Source organism: Hippopotamus amphibius, chromosome 1 (genome assembly GCF_030028045.1).
Source record: "Hippopotamus amphibius kiboko isolate mHipAmp2 chromosome 1, mHipAmp2.hap2, whole genome shotgun sequence".
In the NCBI taxonomy this organism is placed as follows: Eukaryota; Metazoa; Chordata; class Mammalia; order Artiodactyla; family Hippopotamidae; genus Hippopotamus; species Hippopotamus amphibius.
Genome location: NC_080186.1, coordinates 174,633,801 through 174,660,984, shown reverse-complemented (window position 1 = coordinate 174,660,984; position 27,184 = coordinate 174,633,801). Strand labels below are relative to the sequence as shown.

General features: G+C 42.1%; 1 protein-coding gene across 3 annotated transcripts in view; it reads right to left on the bottom strand.

Annotated features, from left to right (window-relative positions):
• ZNF608 (zinc finger protein 608) overlaps nucleotides 1–27,184 on the bottom strand; it is a 104,788-nt gene that overhangs the window by 56,087 nt on the left and 21,517 nt on the right. For all 3 annotated transcript variants that reach the window (XM_057736394.1, XM_057736389.1, XM_057736404.1), the window contains exon 3: nucleotides 4,954–5,209. In XM_057736394.1, the coding sequence (XP_057592377.1) occupies nucleotides 4,954–5,209 (256 nt within the window). The remainder of the gene's footprint in view (nucleotides 1–4,953; nucleotides 5,210–27,184) is intronic.

The following is a 27,184-nucleotide window of genomic DNA, read 5'->3' as shown; positions in this document are numbered from 1 at the left end:
AACATGAGATCCATCATCAACTACAGAGGATCATTTGCTTTCCAATGAATTAGCTTAAAACCCCCTCTACTGCACATTTAAACACTATCCTCTTTATGACTTTGAAGATGCAGAAAAAGCAGAAGAATTTAAGAACATCTATGATGGTTTAAAAGAGAATCATTTACTTCCCTAATTAAAACATTAATTCCCAACATCACTTTTCTTTCCTCAGAAAACACAGAACATCAGCTGAAGGACAAGCATTCTTCCTCCCACACTAGGTGTTTTCTCATAAGTCATAATCTGTATTCCCATCATCCCCTCTGAAAACTCCCAATGTTTTCTGACTACAAGCTCTTATTTGCTACTTTTAACAACTTGCCTTAATCCTCTGGGTTTCTGAACTACTTTCGAAAATAATTCGGCGAACCACATAGAAATGAAGTCACAGTGTCTTGCTTACTGGAGAAACCAACTAAGGTTCACCCCACCATATGAATAAATTAGGATGAGTGGTACACCAGCTAGCTGTTCATTAAGCCCCTCAAAACCTTTGTGGAGTTCATGTTCAGGACCAAAGCTGGACCCTCTTCCTCAACGGCACAAGTCATTAAACAGCCATGCTCGCCGGTCACACTACAGCATCCTGACAGACAGTATCTACCCTGTGAGGTAAACAGGGCAGGGGTCTCTGTCCCCGTCCCACCTGAGAAGATGAGGCAATATACATGTGACCTCCGTAAAGGGAAAAAGCTGAGCAGCTTGCAAAGGGCCAGGACATTCCTTTTTTCCCATGACAATGATTCTCATCCTTGCTGGCACATGAGAAGCCCCTGAGTAGATTGGGAAAAAAAAACCAACAGCAGCTCACCAAACCAAATGGCCAGCCCAGACCGAGGAGATGCCTGGGAGTGGTGCCTGGGCATCAGCACGGTTTAAAAGCTCTCCAGGTAACTCACAGGCACAAAGTCGAGAACCACTGATCTACAACCTACCAGTGTTTAAAAGGTCATCACTGGCAGATACCGATTTTCTCTCTCTCACTTCCTTTTCTTCAGTGCCTTTACTTAAGGAGAGAATGGCAGACTGTGGTAAATGACAGTCATAACAATGAACAATGGGCCCAACCGAAACAAGTATGTTCTCGGGGAGGGCGGAAAAACAAAGAAGCAAAACAATACAAAAGAAGAAGAAGAAGAAATAGGATTCAATGAGAATCAAAAGGAAAATACATTTTTGAAAGCTTAAAAAGCCAACTTCAACACGTGTATTTACACACATTGCTGTATACACCATGTTTTCTTTCTGTATTTCCCTCCCCAAAAGAGCAAATTTTCAAACAAATAACTATACACTGGCATGTGTATCCCAAATGCGAGGAATGAAATGCTAAGCAAATTCTTTCTAACATCTGTGAGTAATTTTGTACAATACGTCATTGCTCCAATGCATTCACCTTAAAGAAGAAAGATCAGAGTACAATAACTATACATTCAAATGCGGTAATAGCTTTTCTCTCCTATTAAGCATGATCGGAAACCCACTAATTATTTCCAGAGGGAACTTCTCTCCTAACACTTTGTTCCTGAGTACAGATTGGTTCTTAGGCAACTAGGACTTCATGGACTGGCAGTAACACAAGTGGGAAAGTTTGTAATGAAAAGACCCCTCCTCAAATGAGGAATTCCAAGCATCAGAAACAATTAGGTGCCTAGTGGGGATTTCATATTCCAGTTTTGCTGTTGCTACCACCTTGCAATGAAATCACAAGAATACTCAATATTCCCCCAAAGACTGCAGATAGGAGCTTTTAAAATTTCTAGGCTCTTAAAACACACACACACACACACACACACACTTCACCCATGCGTGAACACACATTAAACTGGGTTTGTGAAAAACACTACCAGTTATATAATATCTTCAAAACGAAAATACCAAGGAAGAGATTTTATTCAACTCAATCTACAGGACATTAGTCAAAGGCAACTGACAGTTTTACAAGAACTTCGACCTGAAGCTCTTTGTTAGTGAAACCTGGTACTAGAAACAGCCACAGCTTACTTTTTCCCTTTACTTCCTCCCAAATCCATCTTTTTTTTAGCTCTGCCAAGTAACTGGCTCCAAATCTGTTTGTTCTGTTTCTCTCTTTGTTTTTCACCACAGAGAAAAATTAATGGTCAAGTGGGTTTAATTTTTAAATCGGTACAAAAGCTTTAAACACACTGTACCAAAAAAAAAAGCAAATGGAATGCTCTTGAAAATGGTAACACATTAAACACACATCTTACGATCCAGGCCTCTACTAAAGTGAGTTCTTAAATTCTATGGAGGTCAGAAGTTTAGTTTATTCAGCAAGAATAACTCTATTAACAGCTCCATCTCCTCTTGTCACCACAGTAAACATCTACACATTCCAAATCCTGGAAAAAGTGAGATAATTCAAAGGAGGCTAGAGCTGCTGAGGGCTCCACTACTGTGCCTGAAAAGCTTCTAAAGCTATCAGTCTGCTGTATGAATGAAGCTATCCACGGGGATGCAAGCATCACGGCGGATCCAAGCAGGTACGTCGGACTTAGGAGACAGATTTTCAGAGCACAGGAAGAAAATGGGGAGGCTTTATGTATATCACTCCTAAATAATGATGATGATGAAAACCCTTTAAGCATATGCCCAGTGTATCAGAATTCCTGATCAACTCATGTACTGCTATAGTTTTTAAACACAGATTTTTTTTTTTCCTACATAATCCCATATTTTATTAGAGGCCAAGGTTAAAGGTCAAAACCCAGCAAATTCCTAAGCAAAGTGAAAAATAACCCAAGCCTTATAGCTGTTTCAGAACCACAAAGTTTCTGGAGTTTTAATTTTTAATTTTACAACATCTACCATGCAGGAAGGTCACTCCACAGGCACTTCTCCTATCACACACTGGAAGAAATAAAATCATGACAAGCCTTAAACTGTTGGGCACCAAGTCATAGCTAGGAAATGGAAGACAGTGCTCCACCCTTAGGAGTTACAAGAAAATCTGATTTTCAAGTTGAAGGGAATTAATCCTTACTCTTCCTAAATCTTTTTGTTCCTGAAAATCAGCACCTCCATTTATTAACCGTATTTACCTTATTAATGTCTTGATGCCTTTCCTACACTTTTTTCTCCAAGGTGCCAGTCTGAAGCCCTTATCCACCACTTCTGCTCTAGGGAAGATCCGAGGGAAGACGCACTGTGCACAGCCCAGAGGCAATGGGAGAGAAACCGGCTCCCCACGTGGACCCCTTGCACTGGACAGTGTCTTGCTTGAATAGGCAAGCAAGACGGGACAGGTTTCATTCCCGCTCCTCTGACATCAATTCCTCCCAATGTGGTTGCATAGTTCTGTTTTAAATGGCTTTCCAGTTAAAAGTACAAAGAGGGAGGAGCCCCAAAACCCCCCAAATTTCTAAAACCAAGAGTAAATTTTAACTGTCACTCAGTTCTAGTTGAGCAAATAAGAGAGCTCCCCGCCTCTACTGCTTTCACTCCCTTTCTCTGCTCTTCTTACATCATTCAGTCTTGCTTTTTCCTTACCGATGCTCTCCACAAAATTTTTTAATCTAATTATGAACTCCATCCTACAAGAAGAGTATATTCAATGTAATATGTAGAATTCAAATATTTTCCTTAAGAGTTTTGTTTTTCTTTCTTAAAACAGCTTGAGCTGCTTTCTGCCTTCTGAAATGATGCTTCCACCTGTCGCCTGATTTTCGGTCTTCTTTTTTATTCTCATTCCCTAGTTGTCACTCCTCTCGACTATTTTCTCCCAACTACTTCTTCCCAACAATGACCCCCAATATATTCTCCTTTCCCATCCACTCAACCTCTCTGGCATATATTTTACTTCCTCCGCTTTGAGTTTCAGCCCTCGATTTTTTTCCCTTGACACAGAGGAGCCTAAACAATGATTGTGTATTTCAGATGCTTCTTGTTACTCTTAGCCTTGCTGTGGACTCCTCTCCCCAAAGATCGTGATATTGACAACGGTCATCTCATCCTTGACCAATGTGGCTCAGAGGAAAACAGTTTCCCCAGTGTTCTTTACTTTCCTTTGGTCCCGTGGTGTACCCTGGGGCATGCTTCCTCCTCACGTGTTACGCTCTACTCACTCCCCAGGGGAGCAATACAGCTGTCTCCTTGATGTTTAGTTTGCAATCCTCTGTGGACCTCTGTCAAGGACACTGGCCATCTGAAACAAGCTACACTTGATGATTATGTGCTAAGAGATGTGGCCAACCATGGTCTGGATCCACTGTCAGTATGACATACACCGGAGGTGTATCTCCAGTAGCACTGAGAGAGTCACCCTGACCCGTTGCTCTTGCACCTTGGTTCTCTTGTGACTAATGGATAGCACTTGCCAGAGGGCTTGCTAGATTCAGGGGCCAGGAAGGTGCTGTATTTCCAGCCATAGAAAAGAACTGACTGGCTCAGCTGGGGCTTAAGCCTCTGCCTTTGCATTCATTAGCTCTGAGCACCAACCAGCCAGTCACATCACAGCAACGGCCCTTGCTAAATGCAGGAACCCGGCTCGATTCAGAAGGTAAATATAAGCCCCAACAACACAACGACAACCACACCAAGACAGATCTGTTGGCAAACCAAGAACAAAATGAACTTGAGATCTATCGCTCATTCTAATTTCTATGATACCTCCTAGGAGAAAGGGTAACCTTCAACCTGCTTCCCACAGTCCTTCCAAGTTAACGCACTTAAAGCAGAGAAGCACTTTGAGGGACGCCAGATTGATCCTGAATGTAAAAGCAGCCATGAACAAAAAGAGAAACGTAGCTCTTATTTCAACAAAAATCGAGAGAGCATAAACCACTTTTCTCTCCTCTCTGAGTACCACAAAGCAAATTCCCCACACAGGTAGACATACACACATCATGAGGAAGAGGGCATGGGGGAATAGATAAAATAAATTGTATTTACCTTCTTCTGTTTCATGCCACACGATCCCTTCCAAATTCACACTGGTCCCAGGTTCACAGGGCCCAAGACACTCTGGCTCTGTCACTACTCCAACTTCACACGTATTGACACCCACGGAACGAGTCCGAACCAAAAGCTGTTCAACCGGTGCTGCAATATTGGATGAAGATGGGGAAAAGTAGGAGGGCAGAATCTGAGGCGTGAGACTGCTGGAAATCGGCGGTGGTGGTGCTGGCACTGTAAACAGGGGGTCAACCTGAAAGACAGACAGGCTTACTGCAGTGGTGCTGCATGCTCGGAGCTCTTTTCAATGCAATCTGTTTACATCACTTCCAGAATACATCACCATTCCAAATTCCATTTGCAATTATAATACGCTTTGAGTGTTTTAATGGTGCCAAAATACAAAACAGAATAGAAATAAGCACTTTGTTTTTCATGACACACAGGGTAAACATTGGAGCTCTAGCTTCCTGGGTTACAGACAGGCCTTGAAGGTCCTTTTAAATTCACCAATTGACAAACTTTAGCCTCAAGAGCCGTGAATGACATATGCTTTGCAAAATAAAGACTATTTCCCACTTGTCATGAAATCGTATTTTCAACATTACAATATTTTCCAAAGAAGAAACTCTAATAAATACCCATGTACGCATCACTGGACATTCAAGCACAGGAGACGGACTAAAATTGTTTTCAAAGTATTTTATAAACCATAATGAATTAAATCACTATGAAAACAGATTAACTTACTCTACCAAATATATAAAATACATAAACTTGATTATACACACTGAAACACAGAAACTGGATATTATTAGTATGTATTAGACATCAACTTTTAACTAAGTGTTCCACTGCAAAGTTTAGCAGAATTCATACAAACGAAGACATAAATGCACGTGCTCCAAAGAATCTGAGTTTCTCCAATGTACAAGTCCTTTAGTGGTTCACCTTGTAAAAATCCCTGATGAGTTGGACCAAGACTCAGCAGCCCTCTCTAATTCAGGAAAGAGAAAGGACAGCAAAACAAGATCTTGTGGTGCAATAGCTCCCTTGCACCCCCATCCTGAGGAGAGCAGCAAAGGAGTCCTTCACCACAAGAAGTTTAGGATTCAGGCCATAATGAAACCAAAGGCTATGCATATACTGAGTAGGTAGATGATCAACAGCCTCATTCATTCCTTCCGCCCATTTAAACCACTGTTATGACTGCTACAGAAGAGCTGTGGCCCTGCTGACAGGTTATCAAATGTGAAAGAGCCAAACGCACACCACATCTCCACCAGGATTCCAGACCACCTGTGTCCTCAGGCTGCACACCTTATATGTTTTATCAGTTGGGCTAACAAATCAGATGTGTAAAAAGGACACAGAGAAGGTTATTCTGATAAAATGCCGTCTTAGTCTGCTTATATATTATCGGTTAACATTTGTAAGAAATCAGCGTTTGGCTACAGGCATAATATTATATAGTCTTTGTTCTTTAAAAAAAAACAAAAAACACCAACACACCAAAAGAGTGTATTTCAAGAGAAGTCATATGAGGAAGTGTGCTCCTAGTTAAACAGCTGAAGCAGTCATCTGTGTGGGCTCCTTGTTCATATGACTGTAGGAACTATTTCTACAGTTTGCATTTCACTAAGATGATACACCGACGTTCACATGCCTGAGTGATCCAAGATGCAATAGAACAGCCCTTCATCCAACTGCTCGCTAAAGAAACTTCATTTCCTGCTCTCAAAGCTGCCATAAAACTCCTTTTGCTCCATGCTTTTTATTGTTCTTCATTCTTGATCACAGAGCCCAAGGAAGGAAAGCATTTAACAGCCCCGAGCCCCAGATCTGGTGATTTATGCTTTCGTGTAAATGCAGCTTAATGTGGATCAAAGTTCGCACTGATAGTTCCTATTTTAAAACTGAGCTGACAAATGAAGAAACGGGTTCTGAGGAAGAAAATTTAAGGGGGGCGGGGAGAGCCAATGCAACCTTGTAGTCTTTATTACAACGAAAAGATTGAGTGAGATTGAAATCACTTTCTAGAATTTAAAAAAGAAAAAAAAAAAAGACTAAGGAAAATTGTAAACCAGCTACAGCACATTTTTTTTTGCATGATTCCCAACACCCTCTTCATTTGCATAGTTCGTTGTAAACTGACTGTAATTTGGTGCTGCACACATAAACGGAAAAGACAAAATGGAACAATATTCTCAAAACATTCTTTACCTCCTTGATCGACAGCACACATTAATTCCAAAAGAACAAGTATAGCTTCAGTTAGATAAACAAGAAAATGAAATAAAATAAAAGAGGTGAGGAGTCACAGAGAGTACCAGCTCTCTAATTTTGAAGATCAGGACACCCTGGGGCAACGTGTACAACAGAAGTTACAGGGACAGGGCGTGCTGACACCAGGACTTTGGCCCCCACCTCCCACGCTAAGTAAGCGTGTGACTTGGGAGCGTCACTTAACCCTCACTGAGACCCAAGTTCCTCGGCTGGAAAATGTATTCTTAGGCCTTCTAATAGCGATGACGAAGCCTGTCACGACAGAATTTCTAGACCAAGTTTCTATTTCAGCGTAACTCTGCTTGTGAATATATTTGCCACAGAGACACACACACGCTCACATACTATTTGGAATACATCCCGTCCCCACAGGTACCAATCATCATTATCAGGGAGAGTAGAAGAGGGAACTTCTCTCCCTTGAGATTTCAGGGTTTGGAGTGGAGAACAAAGACCACCCATGTGGTCTGCTACGGGTCCCTCTTCTCCAGAGGCCACCACCTGGAAAGGGGGTGGGGAACTACAGCCACCCTCAGAGGTGTTTTATTTGGCAGGTATGCGACTTTGAAACACACGTTCATTTTTTGGCCAACACAGAAAATTAGGGAAAAGTCTGAATTTCCACCCTCTCGTCACATAATAATTGGCTCACGTGCTATGCCAGGCCCACATTCCTCGTGGCGTCCACTGACAGGGCTGAGCTCCCCTCAGCCTGCAGTGACCTGCCCAGGCACAAGCAGCTGAGTTGGCATTTCCAGCTCTTCCGAGACAACCACAGAACGTTCGCACTAGAAGGTCATCTAACCCAGCTTACTCACGCCGGAGAAAAGCGTGGCCCACATCTGTGCAAGGGCAATAAGCTATCTCTGGTGGCGGCCCAGGTGAGCACAGAAGAGCACCCTCCTCCAAGCAGGACCTTTAGACTGGGTTCAACATACACTAGAGACAAAAGAGGGGTGAAAGGGAAGTAATCTGAGCAGTGGGAGAAGTTCCCCCCTAAAAGGTTTTGGTTCTCTTGTGTGTCTCATGGTGGCTAACACAGTCATGTGACACCATATGTCACGCAGGATTTTGAAAGATCTTCCATAGTTATTTTTGCCTCATACAAAAGGTCAACTCCACTGCACCCTGATTTCTCAGGTCAGTCACTGATCATACACTGAAACATAATTTCTTCACCCAGTGAGGCTCCTTAAGACAAAGAGCAGCAACAGTTCCCGTAAGGGAGTCTGGGGAGGAAGCAACATATACTTGGACTTGGGTAGTGATAAACCTTGGGTTGTGTTGGGTTCAAATACTGACCCTGGTGGTACTTGCTTTTGTGGGGGGCCCTGAGCAAATCACCTGGCTACTCTAAGTCTCAGGGTCTGGATCTAAAAAGTGGGAGTAAGAATAACAATTAGCTGCATAGGGTCGCAGTGAAGACTCAATGATACATCATGCCCAGTGAAAGCTCGGCATAGCACTTAGCTCAGTAAACAATGGCTTTGAAAAAGAAAAAAAAAAAGTCTCTGGTCTGATATTACAGTTCTCTAACCCTGCATGCACTCTGACAAAGCTCCTTTTTATATCCTACTATGTTTAACATAAATCTATAATCCTCTCCAAATGCATGGTTAAGTGCAGTTAAAGTGTGTTAAAAGTATAAGAGAAAGAGCTTAACCCTGAGAAGCTCAGCCTGAGGAAATACTGCTCCTTTCATACACTGGCATCTGGCAGCCATCCACCGGCTTAATCCACCCCCGCTCTATAGCAGGCCCTGATGAGTCCTGCACTTCTACAAGATCTCCTTCCACTCATCTCTAGCTGTGCCTCTTTTTTTGTGCACTGCTCCCCCCAAAGTCTCCTCTTATCTGCCTCCACTCAATCACATGTCCACACAATAAATCATTACTAACACACCTGCTGTGTGCCTTGTGCTGCTAGCAAAACAAGAGTAGGCAAGACTGCAGCAGTCATCAAATAATCATACGAATCCAACACAGTTACAAGTGTCGCTGCAGAACCTCATCCAAGGGGCTGTCCATGGTGGCCGGAGTGCAAAACACAGCATGGGGAAGACAGTGTGGGGCAGGGATCAGTCTCTGGAGCTGGAATCCATCTCAACCTTTAGCAACAGAACCCTTGGCAAGTTGCTTGATCTCTGGGACTCAGTGGCTTCCTCTGTAAAATGGAAATAACACCTGGCTTCTAAGGTGACTACTACACCTAAGATCATTCAAGCAGCGTTAGCCCAGGGCCTGGTATGGAGCAGCCCCTCAATGAATAACAGCTACTGCCATTGTCAATATAATTACCTTATTACAAATATACTTGAGCCCTGAACTGAAAAGGAAGCAATAGGTGGTTTGGCTCTTTAAAGCCAAATGCTAGGATTTGCTACGTTCAAAGGCAATTCAAGAGAGACAGTTTATAAATACCTTTCTGGAAGGCAGTACCCTAAAACAGGAATCATCAGATATTCCATTTAGAAACTGGTGGGGAATTATTAGTTGAATAATACCAATAACTGGAATAAAAGAGCAGGAGAGAGAACTGGCCGGTTTTAGCCACGGTTCCTTTGTCAAAGCTCTTTTCTGTTATCTTGACGGGACACTGATGCAACCGACTAGAGCCCAAAAGAGGAAAGCAGGAAAGCAGCCATCTCCAGTGGAAAAAAGAAAAAAAAGACCCATACGTCTAACAGCTGGTGGTGGCAGCCTGTCAAACTGAGGAAAGTTAATGTCAAGAACAGACGCGCAGCAGTCTCTCACTGTTATTTTTGCATGATTATTCCCAGGTGTTGGTGCACGCTGAGCAGTAGCCTGGCTATTTATCACTCCAGAGAGCCTAAGAGCATGGGAGTGGAGGAGCAGAGAGGGGAGGGGGAGGTGGGGAAGGAAAGGTTATTTACACAGATAGCAGCACTTAGGGTATGTAATCAGAGGACTGGGGGAAAAAGATCTGCGGGGAGATTCCGGCAATATTTTCTCTGTTCACCTTATTTCAAGAGCTTCCTGAGTGCCGATGAGCAAGGAAGGCTCCAAAGCCGGGGTGCGGGCGGCAGCAGCTCTGCAGCACTCGCACACAGACGGTGGCGCCAGGCACGGTCTCCAGCACCCGGAAACTGACAGCACGTGAGGACAGGTGGGCAGGGCAGGGCTGGCAGGTGCTCCAGCAGGCACTCCCGCTCCGCTCAGACCCAACAAAAGGACAGTCAGGTGGCTCTCCTGCGGGGATGGCTGGCGCAGCCAGGCAGAGGGGAAGTTCACGGCCAGGAGACAGACAAGCCTCAAGGAAAGATTCCCTCCCACACCCCAGGGCAGGTCTGAACCCCCACTAGGGAGCCTGCCTGGGTTTCTTCCATCTGTTGCCACAAATCTCCAAGCTCATCGTGCTCTGAACCCCGCAATCCTGGGATTCTCGAGTCACCAACAACCAGAGTGGGAATGGTGTTTTATTCTGCTCAGAGTCAATATTTTTACATTCCACGCGCGTGCCAGGGCACGATTACTTAATGCTCACGTTTGCTCCGTATCCTGGTATTTGGCTGTTTTATGAGATTGCCCACAGTCACCTCTTTAATTTAAAAAGCATTAGACAGAGACTGCACTTCGTGTAGGGGAAATCACAGCTCTTTAAAGGTGACCACTGGTGCAGTCTATCACTTTGCATTTTAACTACCCTTTCTGCCTGACATCACTGCTTCATTAGCAAAGCAAGGGAAGCTTAAAAAAGGGTTTCCTTAGGCACCGATCTTTTCCCCAAAATGATTCATCAAGGGTGGATTTCCGCACCTGTCGGACACAACTGGAACAACTGTATTTTGGTCGTTCCTAAGTCTACCTTTCCTACATGTGGTGGAGACTTTTCCTTCTAGAACTGTGATCAGGGCAATGCATGCTCTACAACTTGCTGCCAAACAACAGCAAACGCTTACTAAGGGCCTACTGTGCACCAGGCCCCATATGCTTTCTATCTCCTTTGACACTCATAACATCCCTATGTTATAGAAGCAGAAGCTGAAGATCTCAGAGGATGGGCAATTTACCCAAAAAGCTGAAATCCAAGGCCAAACCTCTCTGATTTCAAAGTCCAAGGGCTTTCTTGTAAAACCAACAACAACATCAATAGCTACTGTTTAACACACATAACACTGGAAGGATTACACTGTGCATTCTCTCACTCAGCCTTCACAAGGCTGTAACTGAAAATGCTTTACAGATGAGGAATAAGAAGCTCAAACTTAAAAAGTCACTTAGGGTCAGTGGCTGAGCTCAAATTTGAACCCACATGGATCAAACAGCAAAGAAACTCTTCTCAATATAAAAAGAACACAAGACGGAAAGAAACCTACCTCCCCAGGTAACTTCTGACCCTTTTCTGCATGTCAGAAGCCACGCCTCTGACCACTTTTCTCAGCACCAAATTCAGAACGGTACCTCCAGGCACGTCCAAGCAAATACTGCAACCACAATCCCTTCAGAAACCTCAACTAAAAACCTCGTGGAAACCAAAGCTCAGGTTTTGTTTTGTTGTTGTTATTGTTTTAAACCACCTGGCTCCAAAAGCAACAGCTATGTACCATGACTGGGAATCATACCATTATTTTCATTTTCTCATTCCCAGGTATAAAAAGACCAAATAAAAAGCCAAAGGTAGCTGCTCAAGTGTTTTTAAAAGCTTCTCCGTTGAATACGTAGGGCTCAGCCTGGGGCTGAACGGGGCTCTGGCCCCAAGGCTAGCGGGGCCAAGATGGATGCTTTCGTTTCCAACCAGGACTCCAGCCATGCTGAAATCGCAGAATGCCAACCCAGGGTTTCTGCGGCGCTGCCGGTGGGGGGGGGGGGGGGGGGGGGGGGGGGGATGGTCAAGGGAAGGTCACAGACTGTTAGTGGATCACTCCAGAAGTGACTCCATGTATGTGCAGGTCACAAGGCAGAGGCATACCTGGGCCAGCCACAGGTGTAAAAAATATTTTAACAGTGATGATTTTTAACTTCATTCTCTAGCTGTGACAATGTTTCAAAGCAAAAGAGAAGGTACTGAGTATGGAAAAACACAATATAATTAAACTACGCCAGACGCAATGTCTTAAGTTCCTGGGTTGTTCTGAAGCCAAACCAAATTCTCCCCTAGAAGGCCCTCCCTCAAGCTGTGCCAAGTTCCACATGAAAGCTGACTCTGGTGGAGGTGGGGGGGACACAGGGACTCAGCCTCGGGCACTTTCCACCAGACCACAGCATTTGTCACATACTTAGCCTCATTTGTGTTCTTTGGAAGAGAAAAAAAAAATCTGTCCTATTGCTGAGTGACAGATTCTTCATCTGTTTTAAAAGTGTCGGTAACATCTTTCACTGCTCACCAAGCTGTCCGTGCTTTAAATAGCAGGAAATGATCAGTGTTTTCCTATCTTGTTCATAAGGGTCCTCCAATTTCCTCACATCCTGCCTATTTCCAAAGACACTTTAAAAAAAAAAAAAAAAGCCACAAACAAAGGAGGCAGTGGTAAAGATATTTTTAAAAGTCTCTCTTCTTGGATTAATCCTTTTCACGAGTCTCTTTACTTTGTATAAAGCTAAACTCCTGAAAAGTTCCACACAAATCCCATTTCTTTCAGTTAGATCTGGTCCCCAATCCTAAGTGTGAAACTTTTAAAGAAAAAGAAGCCCAGAGGTAAAATTCTGGATTTTTAACTCTGCATTTTGCTTCACAGGGGTGCACCTACATCAGCGAGCAAATCAATTTCAAAAACCCTGACTACTGAGTATCTACACAGATACTGGCCATCAGTGCTCTGCCTGTCTTTGCGTGACCCCAGTTTCCTTGAAATTAGGGAAAGGTTGGAGGCCTCTCATCCTCAACTGTCTCTGGACACAGACATGATTTAAAGATGGCAAAAAGGAGGAGAAAAGAAGGAAAGAAAGCCTGTTCGGGGGGGGGATCACCTAATTCTCTCAACTAGCAGCACTTCCTTATAGTAGAGAATCTCACCTGCAACCACCTAAAAGGAGTATTTTCAACGAACATTTTAGATATTTAAATTATAAACACAATACGTACTGGTCATAACAAGTTCAATAACAAGGAAGTGCCTGAGTCACACCTTACGGGAACTAAGATGGCACTCTGGAAAGGGTCAAAGCTCCACGTTCCACAGCAGGGTGGGCCAGCCACAGAAGGGGACAGTTGGGACATCCCACCCAGCATACTATCTGGGTACCACTCCCTCCCTGCAAAACCTAAATGCTGCTCACATGAATTCAGATCTAAGAAGCTCAGCATCAACGCCTTATCCCTCACCCTTCCATAACTTTCAAACACCGATTCAAAACAGCCATCACCGTCTTAATGCAAGGGAGGTACGGGCAGAGCTGAGCCATGCTGGACGGCACAGTCAGCTGAGGGGCTTATGGGGGTCAGGAAGAAGATGGAACATGAAGGCTGGAGAAACAAGACAGCCCATGAATAGCCTGGGTCAGGAGAAGAATTTGGGGGGTGACTGCGAAGTTAGAAAAGAGCAGTGAGGATATTAAAGCAGGGGCACAGGAGGATGGATAGTTCACGTAGCAAAAAGGAAGTGGCAGGAGAACAGACGTGAGGGGGTTGAAACTGCAGGAAGGAAGGAGGGCAGTTAGGAAGCCACTAGAGTCATCCACAAAGGAAGTGGCAGCCGTGGTGGGGGGAGAGGCTGTACGGCAAAGTGGGGGAAGAGGGGACCCTCGAGGACCAGTCCCAGGTTCCCGTTTCAGTGGGTGAGGGCATCGTTCCCTGGGGTGGGGAGGATGGGCGGAGGGTGCTGGGGCGATGTCTATGATGCGGATGGACACAATGGTGTGGAGCTCAAGAGAGTTATCTGGACTAGAGGGGAGTCCCTGGCAGAGAGAAAGCGGTGAAGCCAGCGGAGTGGACGAGATGGCTCACGGAAAATGTGAAAAGTATGAAGAGAAGGGTCAGAACCCTGCAGGCCCCAAGACTGGTAGGGCAGAAAGAGAGGAGGAGGTGTGACTGTTGAGGTCACAGCAAACCAGGAGAGAGTTGACTGACCAACACCAAAGGAGAGAGGCTCCAAGGTCACCATGGTCTGGGAAGTCTGATGGCCAACCAACACCACAGAGCAGTCAAGGGGAGGCAGTGCCCACCCACCCCACCCCACCCCCCCCACCCCCCGCCTCTATGTACCAAAAGAGTAAGACTTGTAGCTTTGTAAGGGCAAGCCCTTAACTTCACCCTAACAGCCTCTGGCAGTCCCACAGTGTGGCCCCTGTACCTCTCTGGAACCTTCTCTTTCAATCCAGGTGAAGAAAAAATGACTCAATACCATGCCTGCAGCCACCATGACTGCAGATCACATGACTTGATCTAAGACTCATCCCCAAATGCCAGCTCCTGCCACCACCTTCTTGTGTCACTGGCAGACAAGGGGATGACGAGGCCTTCACTTCACGAGGCTATACAGTCTCACAAAACTGCTGGGCGTCCTAAATATGCTTTTTCAGACTGCCCCCACCTGATCCGGATCCTGCCCTTCTCAGAATGATGCCCAAGGCACATCCCCCTGAATAGAGAGAAACTCGCTCGCCTTCCCTTCTATCTTCCTGCTCTGGTACCTTCAAAAACACATCCCCTCATCCCTACGTTCCTGCTCCCAGTCTGCAGATCCCAGTTCCCCCAATGTGAACACCTTGGCTTTCCTGTCTTTGGGAAACGATCCTTTACAAAGGAAGAATATCAGGAGCAGTTTACCCTGCTTGGGATGTCTTTAGTCCACAGTCTAATTCAAGGGTCAGCAAACAAAGGCCACTGTGCCAAATGTGGCCCACTGCCAATATTGTGTACCGCCCACAAGCTAATCATGTTTTTTACAACCCATTTAATGATAACACCACTAACTCTGAACCCATATGAAGTGAAATATAGTTATCACCACGCCCATAAAAAGAGAACTCCATTCTTCGCATTAGCAGACCTGTATTAAAAATTGTCCTCAATTACTATCATTAGCTTTTAATTTACATCAATTTAAAAAAAAAAATCTGTAAAGAATGTTTCCTCTCCCTTGTCATGTAAGGACCTACTTGCTATCCATGATTTTGCATCTGGGTCCACAAGGTTAAAATAGGTACTATGTGCCCTTTACAGAAAAAGTTTGCTGGCCCCTGCTCCAGGTTAGTGGGAAATGCTGGTCCTTTCAATAGCTCACTTAGGTTCCCTGGTGGACTCTAATGGATCTTACCAGGGAGGGGGAAAGGGATGAGATGGGGGGGGGGGGGGGGGTGCGTGTTGGAAAAGAGCAGGAAGAAAGGGAAAAAAGAGAAGCAGGAAGAAGTATAGGAATAAGAAGAAGAAAGCACATAGATTAATTTCTCAATGAGGAAAAAAGAAAAAGAAAATTTAATGTACTAAAACACTTAGCTCTCCCATCAAAAATCAGGGGTCATAACCCACAAAAGAGACACAGGAGATATACTTCAATTCTAACTTGAATAGTCATGACTTTAAAAACTCAATATTTATTGAACAGCTCTTTATTATGACAGCTTGGCACTAATATAACGATAACCAAGACAGCCAAGATCCCTGCCTGCACAGAGCTTACACACAAGTCAAGTTTTCTGAAATAACAACATTGTTGCTAAATTATACCTCTCTATTCCAAAAGAGGAATCTTAAGCATCCTTTGTAACTGCAATGTGTTTTTGGTCACATTTTTAATCTTGAAAACCAGGATATTTTATCTTAATTCCCACTTAAGTGAATGAATGAGATGAAATTATGGTTCTCAAACACATTTGGTTGCAAGCCAGAAATGAATCAAGTGATCCCAGAAACCTGGGTTCTTTCATCCAGAAGTCTAATCATAAATGGGACATCTAGCATCGTCAGTTCCAGAAGCCACTTCTCACAGAGTATCACGACGGACAGGTCAACATCTGACTTGCCAAGTGTCCCACTAATGCTTGTGAACTGAATTAGAGCACGCGTGTTACAATAAGTCTCTGTGTTTGACTCTCAGATCATTTACATCCTAGCTGTATTATCTTACAATTTCATTTAACTCTGCTAAGCCTCAGTTTCTTACCTATAAAGTGGGGGATCATAGTATCTAATGTTACCAATTTGTATTCATGTAATGGACACATGAAATGAGACCACCCAAATGAAGCCCTTATCATCCCCATCCTGTAGTAAGTCTAGGACAACGTGAGTGGTCCCTGCCATCCCTGCACATAGTCTCCACTAAAACCTCAAAAGCAGTGTTTTCAGGACTCATTCAGTGTGTCACATAACTAAACCAGCACATTAAAAACTATGCTCCTATGGTCTCTGGAAACCAGAGGATGGTTTTTCAAATGAAATGAAAAATTTCAAAATATCTGGAGATAAATCTATAGTCGAACATCTACAGTTACTTAGAATCAGGTATGTGATTGGATTTTTATCTGGGAGGAACGATGATTTCTCCTCTTCCAGAAACTGGAGTCCTGGGAGGAACCTTAGGTCTAATGTCATGATCGTCATGGAGAAAGTGGCATTAAGAACATTTGCCTGAGCTATTCAGGGGAACTTCGAGAGTCAAGATAAACTGAAAATGGTCTCAAAAGAAAGCACAAATAGAAATGTAAAATGTATGGTTATCTATGTATAGCACCACACTGACTAATCCAGTTTAGTTACTCTCTGGTGTTGAAAAGGAATGGAGACAGGGTCACACTATCTTAGCATCTGTATTTCAGAATATTTAATTTTACTACGTGTCTTCTTTCAGGATAGATTTTAGATGGCTACAAGTTACTAAAACTAATTTTTAGTGGCAATTCACTCAATCTCATACCTATCAAAGAACTCCTGCTCTAAATCTTGTTCACAAGGAACCATAAGAGATCAGTTCCAAAATAAACAGGAAGCTACACTTTTCAGTGGATATGTAACCAATGAATAAGAAATTCTTGTATGAGGTAGCCCCCAAACAAAACAAATGATGGAAGGCATATTCTACACACAAACCCTGTGGGTGATGGAGCTTTCCATATTTATATTAAAATGTATATTTCTAGTATGCTATCCCTTAATAGTATAGTAAATTTCAGTCAGTTGCTCAACACCTGCAAAGAGTTAGCATTAGACTAAGCTAAATTTAAATCTAGTTGATTTGAATTATGATTTAAATCATCAGTCAAGAAGAACTGGTATCTTTTTAAAATTAAAAAATGCATACTTATTTTTGCCATAATGGTAATAAGCTTCATAAAAACTCACAGATAATATATATACACTACTTTTAAAAAACATTATTTAAATATGGTATAAAAATCTTTCAAAATATTCCAATTATTTTTAATATTACCATCCAGTTCTTACATATGCATATATATTTTACATGCTCAAAAACAGACTCAATACCTCTTAATAGATTTTTTCATATTATATAGCTACATTAGAAATTCTAACACTATTCCTTTATGTATCAAAACTAAATGAAGCATCCATTTACATCACTGAAAGTCTATCTTCTTTAAGCTGATCATGAATTTTTCCCACAGTGCATTAAAATCTAATAATCGTAAGGAATTCCCTGACAGTCCAGTGGTTAGGACTCCACGCTTCCACCGCAGGGGGCATGGATTCGATCCCTGGTCAGGGAACTAAGATCCTGTACGCCATGTAGCATGGCCAAAAACAAAAAACAAACAAACAAAAAACCAAAACAAATAAAAAACTCTTTAATTAAAAAAAAAATCTAATACTCATAACCAAAACAACTTAAATTGTTTTGTTTAATTTTTCTTAAAGGGCATTTCCAGAAAATAGATAATCAACAAGGACCTACTGTAAAACATAGAAAACTCTACTCAGTACTCTATAATAACCTATACGGGAAAAGAATCTGAAAAAGGATATATATATAACTGAATCACTTTGCTGTACACCTGAAACTAACACAACATTGTGAATTAACAATTTGTACTCCAATATTAAATAAATAAATAAATAAGGCATTTCCTTCAACCACAAATCATTTTAAGATAAGCAGCTTATTAAGTACCTTTGTTCTTCAATGCTAATACTTTTCAAAAGTGAGGATTCAAGTAAGAAACTAAACTGGAGAAAACAGTTTTATGTATATAAAATATCAAATAGCATACAAAAAATCAAATAGTATATTAAAAAAGCACACCTATCAAGCAGTTGTTTTAACCAATAATTTTAAATATCTTTAACAATAACTCCAAAGCACTTTGATATCTTATGTGACTTCTGTTTTGTTTTGTTTCGTTTTGTTTTTGTTTTAGTGGGGTGTGGTGGGGGGAATTTGTTTGGGGTAGGGTTTGGTTTTAAATGTGTTCTTCAGGCTTGTATTTTAGAACTCTGGGAACTCTTTAAACTCTAACAAATCATTAACAAAAACTCTATTCCTGATCTTTGCCACATAATTTTATTCTGAATAAAAATTCTACACTTTGATGAAATATTTAACCTCTGACACATCTTAAACTGATATAAATGTCTCTTAAAAGCAATGTGGTTTTTAAAACCAGTTTTTAAAAACTAGTTTTCTTAATAGAGACACAGATGTAGAGAACAAATATAGACACCAAGTGGGGAAAGCGGGGAGGGTTGGGGGGGAATGAACTGGGAGATTGGGACACCAAATTGTACACTCTAAATATATGCAGTTTATTGTATGCTAACTGTATCTCAATAAAAGTTCTTAAAAAAAAAACCTAGTTTTATTAAAATCACAAATAATTATAAATATTGCTTTGAAAGCTGATATTTGATCTCAAAATTTAAGTGAACAGTAATTAACTAATGTTAGCAAAAAGACTTTAAGGGGCTCTGGAATAACACAGCCCCCCAAGGATATGCAAAACCGTGGTAGAAATTAGTTTTATTTTTTTAAGTTCATCAATGAGCAAAGTTAGCTCAGGAGTTTATAGCAAAATAAAGGCCCAAGACTCAGCAGAGTTTCCCAATCTAAGCCCCTTGTGTGTATGCAACGTGCAACATGGTTTCATCTTTGCAGAGCCCAGGATTCTGGGCAGAGAAGGGACGTGGAGGGGGTGGCCAGCAAAGTGTAGCCACATGGGCACTGAAGGAGGACAACAGATAGGATTTCTGTGGCTGTTACCTCTTTCTCTCATAAAACCTTCTTGCTTTCTCCTGCCCTTATACAGAGCGAAGTCATACCACGAGGTGTGGGGTCAGCACATACCATGACTGCAGTGACAGTGCAATCTCACAGTTCTAGACGGCCGACCCCAGCCATGTCACAATCTGAGCACAGGCCCACCTTCTGAGGACTTCCTCCCAGGCGGCCTCTTCCCTCCACCTTTCAGAGTGCCATGGCTCCAAACGGCATGGTCCCACTCCATTCACCTAGGCGTGAGTACCCAAGACAGAAACACAACCTGGGACCCCCAACCTGTACATCTTCCCATTGACAGCAGGTTATCTTTCTCTGCCTATCATCCTCCAAGTGCCTGGTTAGAGGAACAAACACATTCTCTTTCTCATGAGTTAGAAAGTCTAATATTTTGTCAAACAGAAATGAAAAATAAACCTAATCTAAGCTGTCACAGAATGGTGAGATGCCTCTGGCAGTTCTATCAAAGTATGGAGACACTGTCGGGACGCTTTGAAGAAATGAAACTGCAGTTTATCAACTGTGATTTATAAGCAACACTGATGTAGCTGGTAGATAACACTGCTGTCTAATCATTAGTAGTCAGACAACAGCCATGTGAACACATCAATTATGGGCCACTGCCAAAAGCCCTTGAGATCTTGGAGATTAACAGCCAATCCTCTGTTTTACAAGCTCACATCAAAAAGAATATTAATAAGAGGAGGGGCAATGTGAAAGCTTGTCAGAGTAATTCAGCCACTAAAACAAGGCATTTTTCCCCCTTCTCCTCTCCGTTGAATTGGCCCAAGGAAGTAGCTGGCAACAGCTACAAAGTGCAATGCTGCCAATTTCTTGGGAAATGTTTTTCACTAACATATGGGAACTTGTAAGGGTCTGCAAAACTGCTATTTGGTGAAGAAAGACAGGCAAGCCTTCTTCATATCCCCTTTTTAAGTACTGGAATGAAACAAATGGGGTCATTCTGGACTTACGTGGATTATTTTTAAATTATGAATAATATGCATGGAGACGTATCGATTGACTTTGTCTCTACCCAAACAATCAGAAATTTTGTAAAACCTCCCATTATTCTTCTGCTTCCATCAGCCAGCAAAATTTAATTAACTAAGAGAAACCACTACTACTACCGTGCACATTAATGAGTTTCTTCAAATCAACATGGTTCTTTCCAATGTAGACAAAAATCAAAATGAGTGGTGTCTTCCTTTAAAGTACTTAAATTCCTTCTTTCCAATTATCTCAGGAAGACAGATACAAACCCCAGTTAGAATTAAGACAGCCCTCACAACCCACACATAGAAAGCATTTGCAAAAATACAGGCCGCAGGTACAGCATTTATTTCACTTATATTGCTTTTAACATACACACCAGTGAGGCCTGCTATATTCTTGTAAATGGTCAGGTTAAACCAAATAGCTGGCAGTTACGGGTTTAGTGGGGTTCTAGCAGGCTCCCTAATACATGAACGTAAGCCACACTACAAAATGCATGGCATGTTTCCCCTGCCGCTGAGAGATCTGTTTGCATTTTCATTTGTAAAACACTCTATATTTACAGAGTGTTTTCCTAATATTTCATTTGCTGCTTATCATTTCAAAATCAGCATGGAGTGGTAGGAAAAATCATTAGGTGGGAAAAAAGAAGCATGGGGCTCCTGTCACTTCTCAGGAGTCAAAACTATTTGGCCCCTAAGTCAGTCACTTAATTCAAGGGCTTGCTGACACGCAATTGTTAAATCAAAGATTCTTTACCTGAGGTTCAAAGATTTTGTGGAGTCTGAGAAACTCTGTAATTACAGAAGCAAAGGTTTATGTTTGCACATAGGTGCACTTTTTTTTTTCCCACAGAGAGAGTCCATAAATGCTCAATAAAATCACGACCTAGGATAGACCTAAGAAGCAGAGACCTAGGGTAAAGTCAAGGGCAAGACCCGTGCTTCTTTTTCAGTATAGTGCATCCTCAATATATGCTTACTCAAGTAAAGGCACGGCATTAGTTTCTTCACCTATAAAACCAGAACAGTACCATGTTTTCTGATGACCTTCCAAGGCTGTCATAAAAACCTACAGGATATGGCTTTAGAAGTACTTAAACATAACTGAAGGTGTTAATGAATTCAACAAACATTCCTTGAGCACCTAGATGCTAGGCGTTGTACAAAGACTAATAATTATCGATTGCATTTTTGATATTAGAAAGGAAATAGCCTCCTGAGTAAACAATGTATCTGAGAAACTTACTTGGGTGGGGGGGGTCCCTTAGCAAAAAACTATTCCCTGGCTTTGTTGATGCTGTATTGGAAGCTCACTCCAAAAGATGTTACAGTTTCCATCATCTTTTTTTTTCACTTGTGATTATGAGATTCTTTTCTCTAGCACTTTTCCAGCCAAAGCTCCCTTCCTGTCAGAAACTCTAGAACTAGTAGTAACTTAGTAGAAACTCTGGAAGAATCACAACTGTGTCCTGGCCACCTAACACAGCAACACTGGAAGAGAAGAAGAAGTCTTTCACGAGAAAGACGTATATTTGCAAGTGTATTCACTTTAAAAATATATTTTAATAACATGGTAAGTTTTAATAGGCAACTTCAAGGTGAAAATCAAACCACTGTTCTATTTAATAACAGTTACGACTGTGAATGACTTATGATTATAATCAATGATTATACACTTAAGCTGTCAGAATGGGCTGTGCCCCAAGTTCTTAGACAAATTTCACCAAAGATAAAGAGGCCAAATTCATCCCTGAGTTCCAAAGATCTTATTACAGTCCAAACTCCTGAACTGGCTTTTATTTTTTTTTCCCCCAAAATTAGCTTGTTAACTCAGTTTAAACAATTTTCCCAAGGTCACACCTAAGCTGTAAGTTATAATAGACGCTTCTGTCTCACTTGAATAATGACTTTTTTTTAGGAGTAGCCTTCCATTTTAGCCCTGAGGGTTTTGCAGATGACAAAGAAATCATCAGACAAAATTCTGCCAGCAAACAGGATGCCACTGCAATCTGTTATTCTGACACAGCATAACCCTTCTGGGTAAAGCATCTTTATCTTCATTCTTTAAAATACAACAGACACGCTCTAGCAGACCCAGGCAAGCAGGTGTGATATAACTGATTATATATAGATGATGGTACTTTAGAGAATTAAAAATGCCACATAAATGCAAGATATACCAAAATCCAGATAATTCCCAGCAATGTTTTTGCATATGATCTCTGCATGGAATAAAGATAGAAGACATGAACCCCACAGAGCCTGGCTCGAGGCCCTCCTCTCTCTGCAACCCTACAGAAAGAAGCCAATTCAGCAAGCAGTCACCCAGCGTTTACTAGAATCAGGCACAGTACTAGATGATGAGGAGATCAAAGTAAGTAAGATGGCATCCATGCCCTCCAAGGTCTCAGGCTGGCCGGGGAAACAGAAGAGGTGCAAGTCAAATACGCTTCTCCAGTGCAAGAACTAGGAGTGGGGACGATGACAACTCTATTTGGAACTAAAAGGACACTCAGAAAACACAGTCCAAGAAGAAACTAAGACACAGTAGTCCAAGAAGAAACTATGCCCAAGATCATAAAAGAAGACAGCCCCAAAGCATCAAGTGGAACCCAGTCTCTCAATCCCCAGTTCCTGAGCTTCTCCCCTGGATCACGACCCAGGCAGGAATCAGAGTAAAGGGCCTGCCACAGGGAACAGTCTACTTGAAGGCTGAATGGGGCCAACATCAGCAGGAGTCACTGGCTATGCTCTGCTGACTAAGAGGGCACGATAGCAAACTGGCAATTTTCTGAAGCCCAGCTGACCAGGAGAGATGACCTCCAAAGATCAGCCCTACTGCAGTAATACTCAAACTGCATGCTTCATACACTCCCAAAACATATGAGGTAATTTACTCCTGCCTCCCCCACAATTAACTACATGCTACTAAACCAAATGGTTACGCAAAGCCGTGGCCATCTTTACTACTTCAGTAGTTCATTGTACAGGCATGGCTTTGCTCTAGGATTCTAAGAAACACTGGTTAGGGTGTTTACCAAGCTCTAAATATTCCTAGGGCTGGAACTACAAATCATGAGTCCTTCCTGCCTACCAAAAAGACATCTTCAAATGTGCTATCTGAAGCTTTTTCTAAATGCACCCAAAGAAGCCCCCCTAAATGGGTAGGGGACCTGGGACCGGGTATTTGGGGAAAGGAAAAAAATTAAGCACTCTTCAGGTGACCCAGATGTGCGGCTCTGATTAAGAAACAATACCTTTGATTCAAGGGCTCAAAGATTTTAGATATTGGATCAAATATTTTTTACACTGAAGTATAAACCCCAAAAGCCAGTAAGACGAAAATCATGCTCACCTTCGAATTGAAAACTATAGAGTGCCAATTACCATCAAAACAGTACAAGAAAAAAATTTTTTTAATAATTTTGGAGAAAAATCTTTCTACATCAGTACAAAGACCAGAAGCTATAAAAGGAAATGAATTATAAACCTAACCACACAATTCAAAATATTTACATAGAGGAAAAAACAAACAAACAAACAAACCTAGCATAAACAGAATCAAAAGACAAATGAAGAGATGGGAAACAAAAACTGTAAGCACATGAAAAACTATTTGTAAAACATGAAAAAAAGTATATTTAACTAATATAACACTCAAATACTTTAAAATCAATAAGAAACGACCAAGAACTCATTAGAAAATTAGAGGTTATAAACTCTCAATATGTTGGAGATACAGTGGCTTGTAAACATGAAACATACAGATTTTTAAAAACACTATCTTATTATCACAGATTAAAGCCACAAAATTAGAATTCTCAGCATTAAATTGTAGAAATACACATTTCATGTTCCCTTGTGGGTGGGAACACAATTGATGAAGTTGGGGGACAATCTTGAAATGCACTCAAAATGATATTCACTAGAGCCTTCTGTGACTGAAAAAGACTGGAAAACATCTAAATGCTATTAGCAGTTGAATTATGGAATCACAGGTAGAAAGGGAACATATGATATCTAAGACATAGAGTTATCACATAAGAACAAGGTGCAGATCTATTTCTTTACTACGCTCTGATCTGTATAAGGAGACAAGATATATAAATATACATGCCTGAACATATGGAGACTATTTCAAGAAAGACATACAAAACTGTTCAAATTGACTCTGGGGAGTAGGTCTAAGGGGGAAGTAAAACCTACTTTCCATTATATAATATTTGCATACAGCTTATCAATTTAGCACTGCTTCTTAAATTTTAAGTCAAATTAAAAGTATTTTAATAAATACTTTACTAAATTTTAACAACTAGTTTCTCAGGACCCTAGATCAGTCTCCAGAGCAGGTGTGTTAAACCTCCAGGGAGTACACAAGAACTCCATGGGGTGCACAAAACAAAAAAAATTAAGTCTCTATGTATACTATGGCTTCATCATTTTAAACTTCCGTTGTAATTTTAGTAGTGATCAACTATTTAATACAACGGTGTGTGTGTGCGCGCGCGCGCGCACGCGTACGCGTATACACACAGTGAGAGACATCGGGTAAACATTCACTCCTGGGGAAAGTAATAGTCTCTTTTTAACGTCTTCTGAGGAAGGTACCATTTTGTCCACTCTCTGGCAAAAAAAAAAAACTTTACATTTATAAAAATCCTGTACCTGAAATTGGTTGATAAAATCACACAAGATAACCCCCTCCATCTCCCTTAACCATCTTGAAACTAGAATGAAATCTAAAGACTCGAGGAATAGAGACGGAAGTTAAGCTTAGGGTAGGTCCCCACACGCGGAGATCCTTCTGCAGCCTAAGCCACAGCCCAGCCTGCCCCTGCTCAAAACCCCCAATCCCTTCCCACCTCTCAGTCTTACTTGGTTCTTCATGGCTCCCTGGAGCCTGGCCTGACCATCCCACTTGAACTTGACCTCCTTGCCCTCTCGCCCTCCCCCCACTCAGCTCCAGCAACCCTAGTGTCTCCTGGAATACGCCATACACATTCCCTCCTCCAGGGCTCGCGCACAGGCTGTCTCCATGGTCTAGAAAGTTCTCTCCCCAGGGAATCAAATGGCTCCTCCTCACTGGCTATCAGGTTCCTACCCAACACAAATATTAACTTTCCTTTCCCACACCCCTCCACCACCTCCTGCTTCATTTTCCCTTACAGCACTTAACACCAAGCAAAATACCTCTATTTGTCCCAAGCAAACTAGAATATAAGTGTCATGAGAGCAGAGACTCTGTCTGACAATCTGTGTTCAAAAAATATGTGCTGTGTGAAGGAATGAATAAAGGAATGAATGAAAGAATAAACTGAGACCTGCATGGACACCTCCCCTTTCTAACACTTCCACTGTCAGAACACGAAACAGTCAAAGCTCTCTAAACTGTAGAGGAGGCAGAGAAAGAAGATACGAATATTTAACGGGTGTCAGCAGTATCTGCATCAAAAAGAACTCCTTAACAGAGCAACAATACCCTGCACACATGATAAAAATGAAAACTTGCTCTCATTTTTCTACCGCAAAACCTACCATCGACTCCCCGCCAACATCTGTTCTTATTTTCTGACTTTCGTCCTATTGCAATGGAGGACCTGCCCCAGCTCCAGAGGCCCACAGATGCACCTATGTTCCAGATCTTCCACACTTCAACCCCATGCCTACTCCAGGGCACCTTATCCTCCCTCTCTCTGGAATGATCACTTCTTCTCCCTCCCCTGTATCAGTCCCATCAGCATATAAACAGGTGTCCAACTTTAAAAACTGACAAAGATACACACTCCCTGACCTCAGAGGTCCCTTTATAAAAGCTATACTCACTATTTTCTGTTTTTTTCTCACAAAATCCAAGGACTCCAGACTTTTAATCCCCTCCTCCCCACCCCTCACGCAGGACCACTTGTGTTAAGATCAATCACCAACAGCCACCCTTTCCAAAGTCAGGAGTCAATTCTGAATCTCACCTTAACTTGACTTCTTGGCATGATTTAACACATGTTCGTGCATCTTGATTAAACTCTGCTTGCTAGAATTTCTCCACTTGCTTTCCAGAAACCCAGGCCATCTTGGTTATCTTCCTCCTCAATGAATGCAGTGCTGGCTCCTCCAGTGCTCCGTGGCTCAGCCCCGGGCCCCCATCTTCTCCAACTATATCTTCTAGGTTACCTCTTCCAGTCCTGTGACTTTAAAGCCCACCTGTATTGCCACTTCTTCCAATCAATGCCTCTAGCACTGGCCATCCAGTTTGGGCCTCATCCCTAGGCAGCCATGGGGTATATCAAAAGTATCCCAACTCTAGACTGCACCCACCCCAAAATCCTAGATGTTATCCTTAATTCTCATCCTCTCATCACTCCATAACCAAGCCCTGTCCTCATTACCTTACACAATGTGAACACTTCGCACCACCTCCATGAAAAAGTCCATCCTCTCTCGCCGGGATGAATGAAAAAGTCTTATTAACTCGTTTTCTTATTTCTCTCTATAGTCACTTCTCCACACAGCAGTCAAGGGTAAGTTTTTAGAAACAAACCAAATCATGTCACTCCCTTGCTCAAAACTGCATAAAGGTTTCTTACCATATTCAAACTAATGTCCAAACTCTTCACCATGGTCTACAAGGCCCTCCATGATCTGACCTGCACCTAACTCTCAATCCAATACCATGTGGTCTGACCAGACCACAGTCATGTGTCTTATCTGGGTGGATTTAACAGCATGTGCAGTCAACCAAGAGAAGGACTAGGAAGTGTGTCCAGAAAAAAAAGTGAGAACAAGTCAGTTCAATTCTTTCTCTCCCATCTCAGGTTCATAC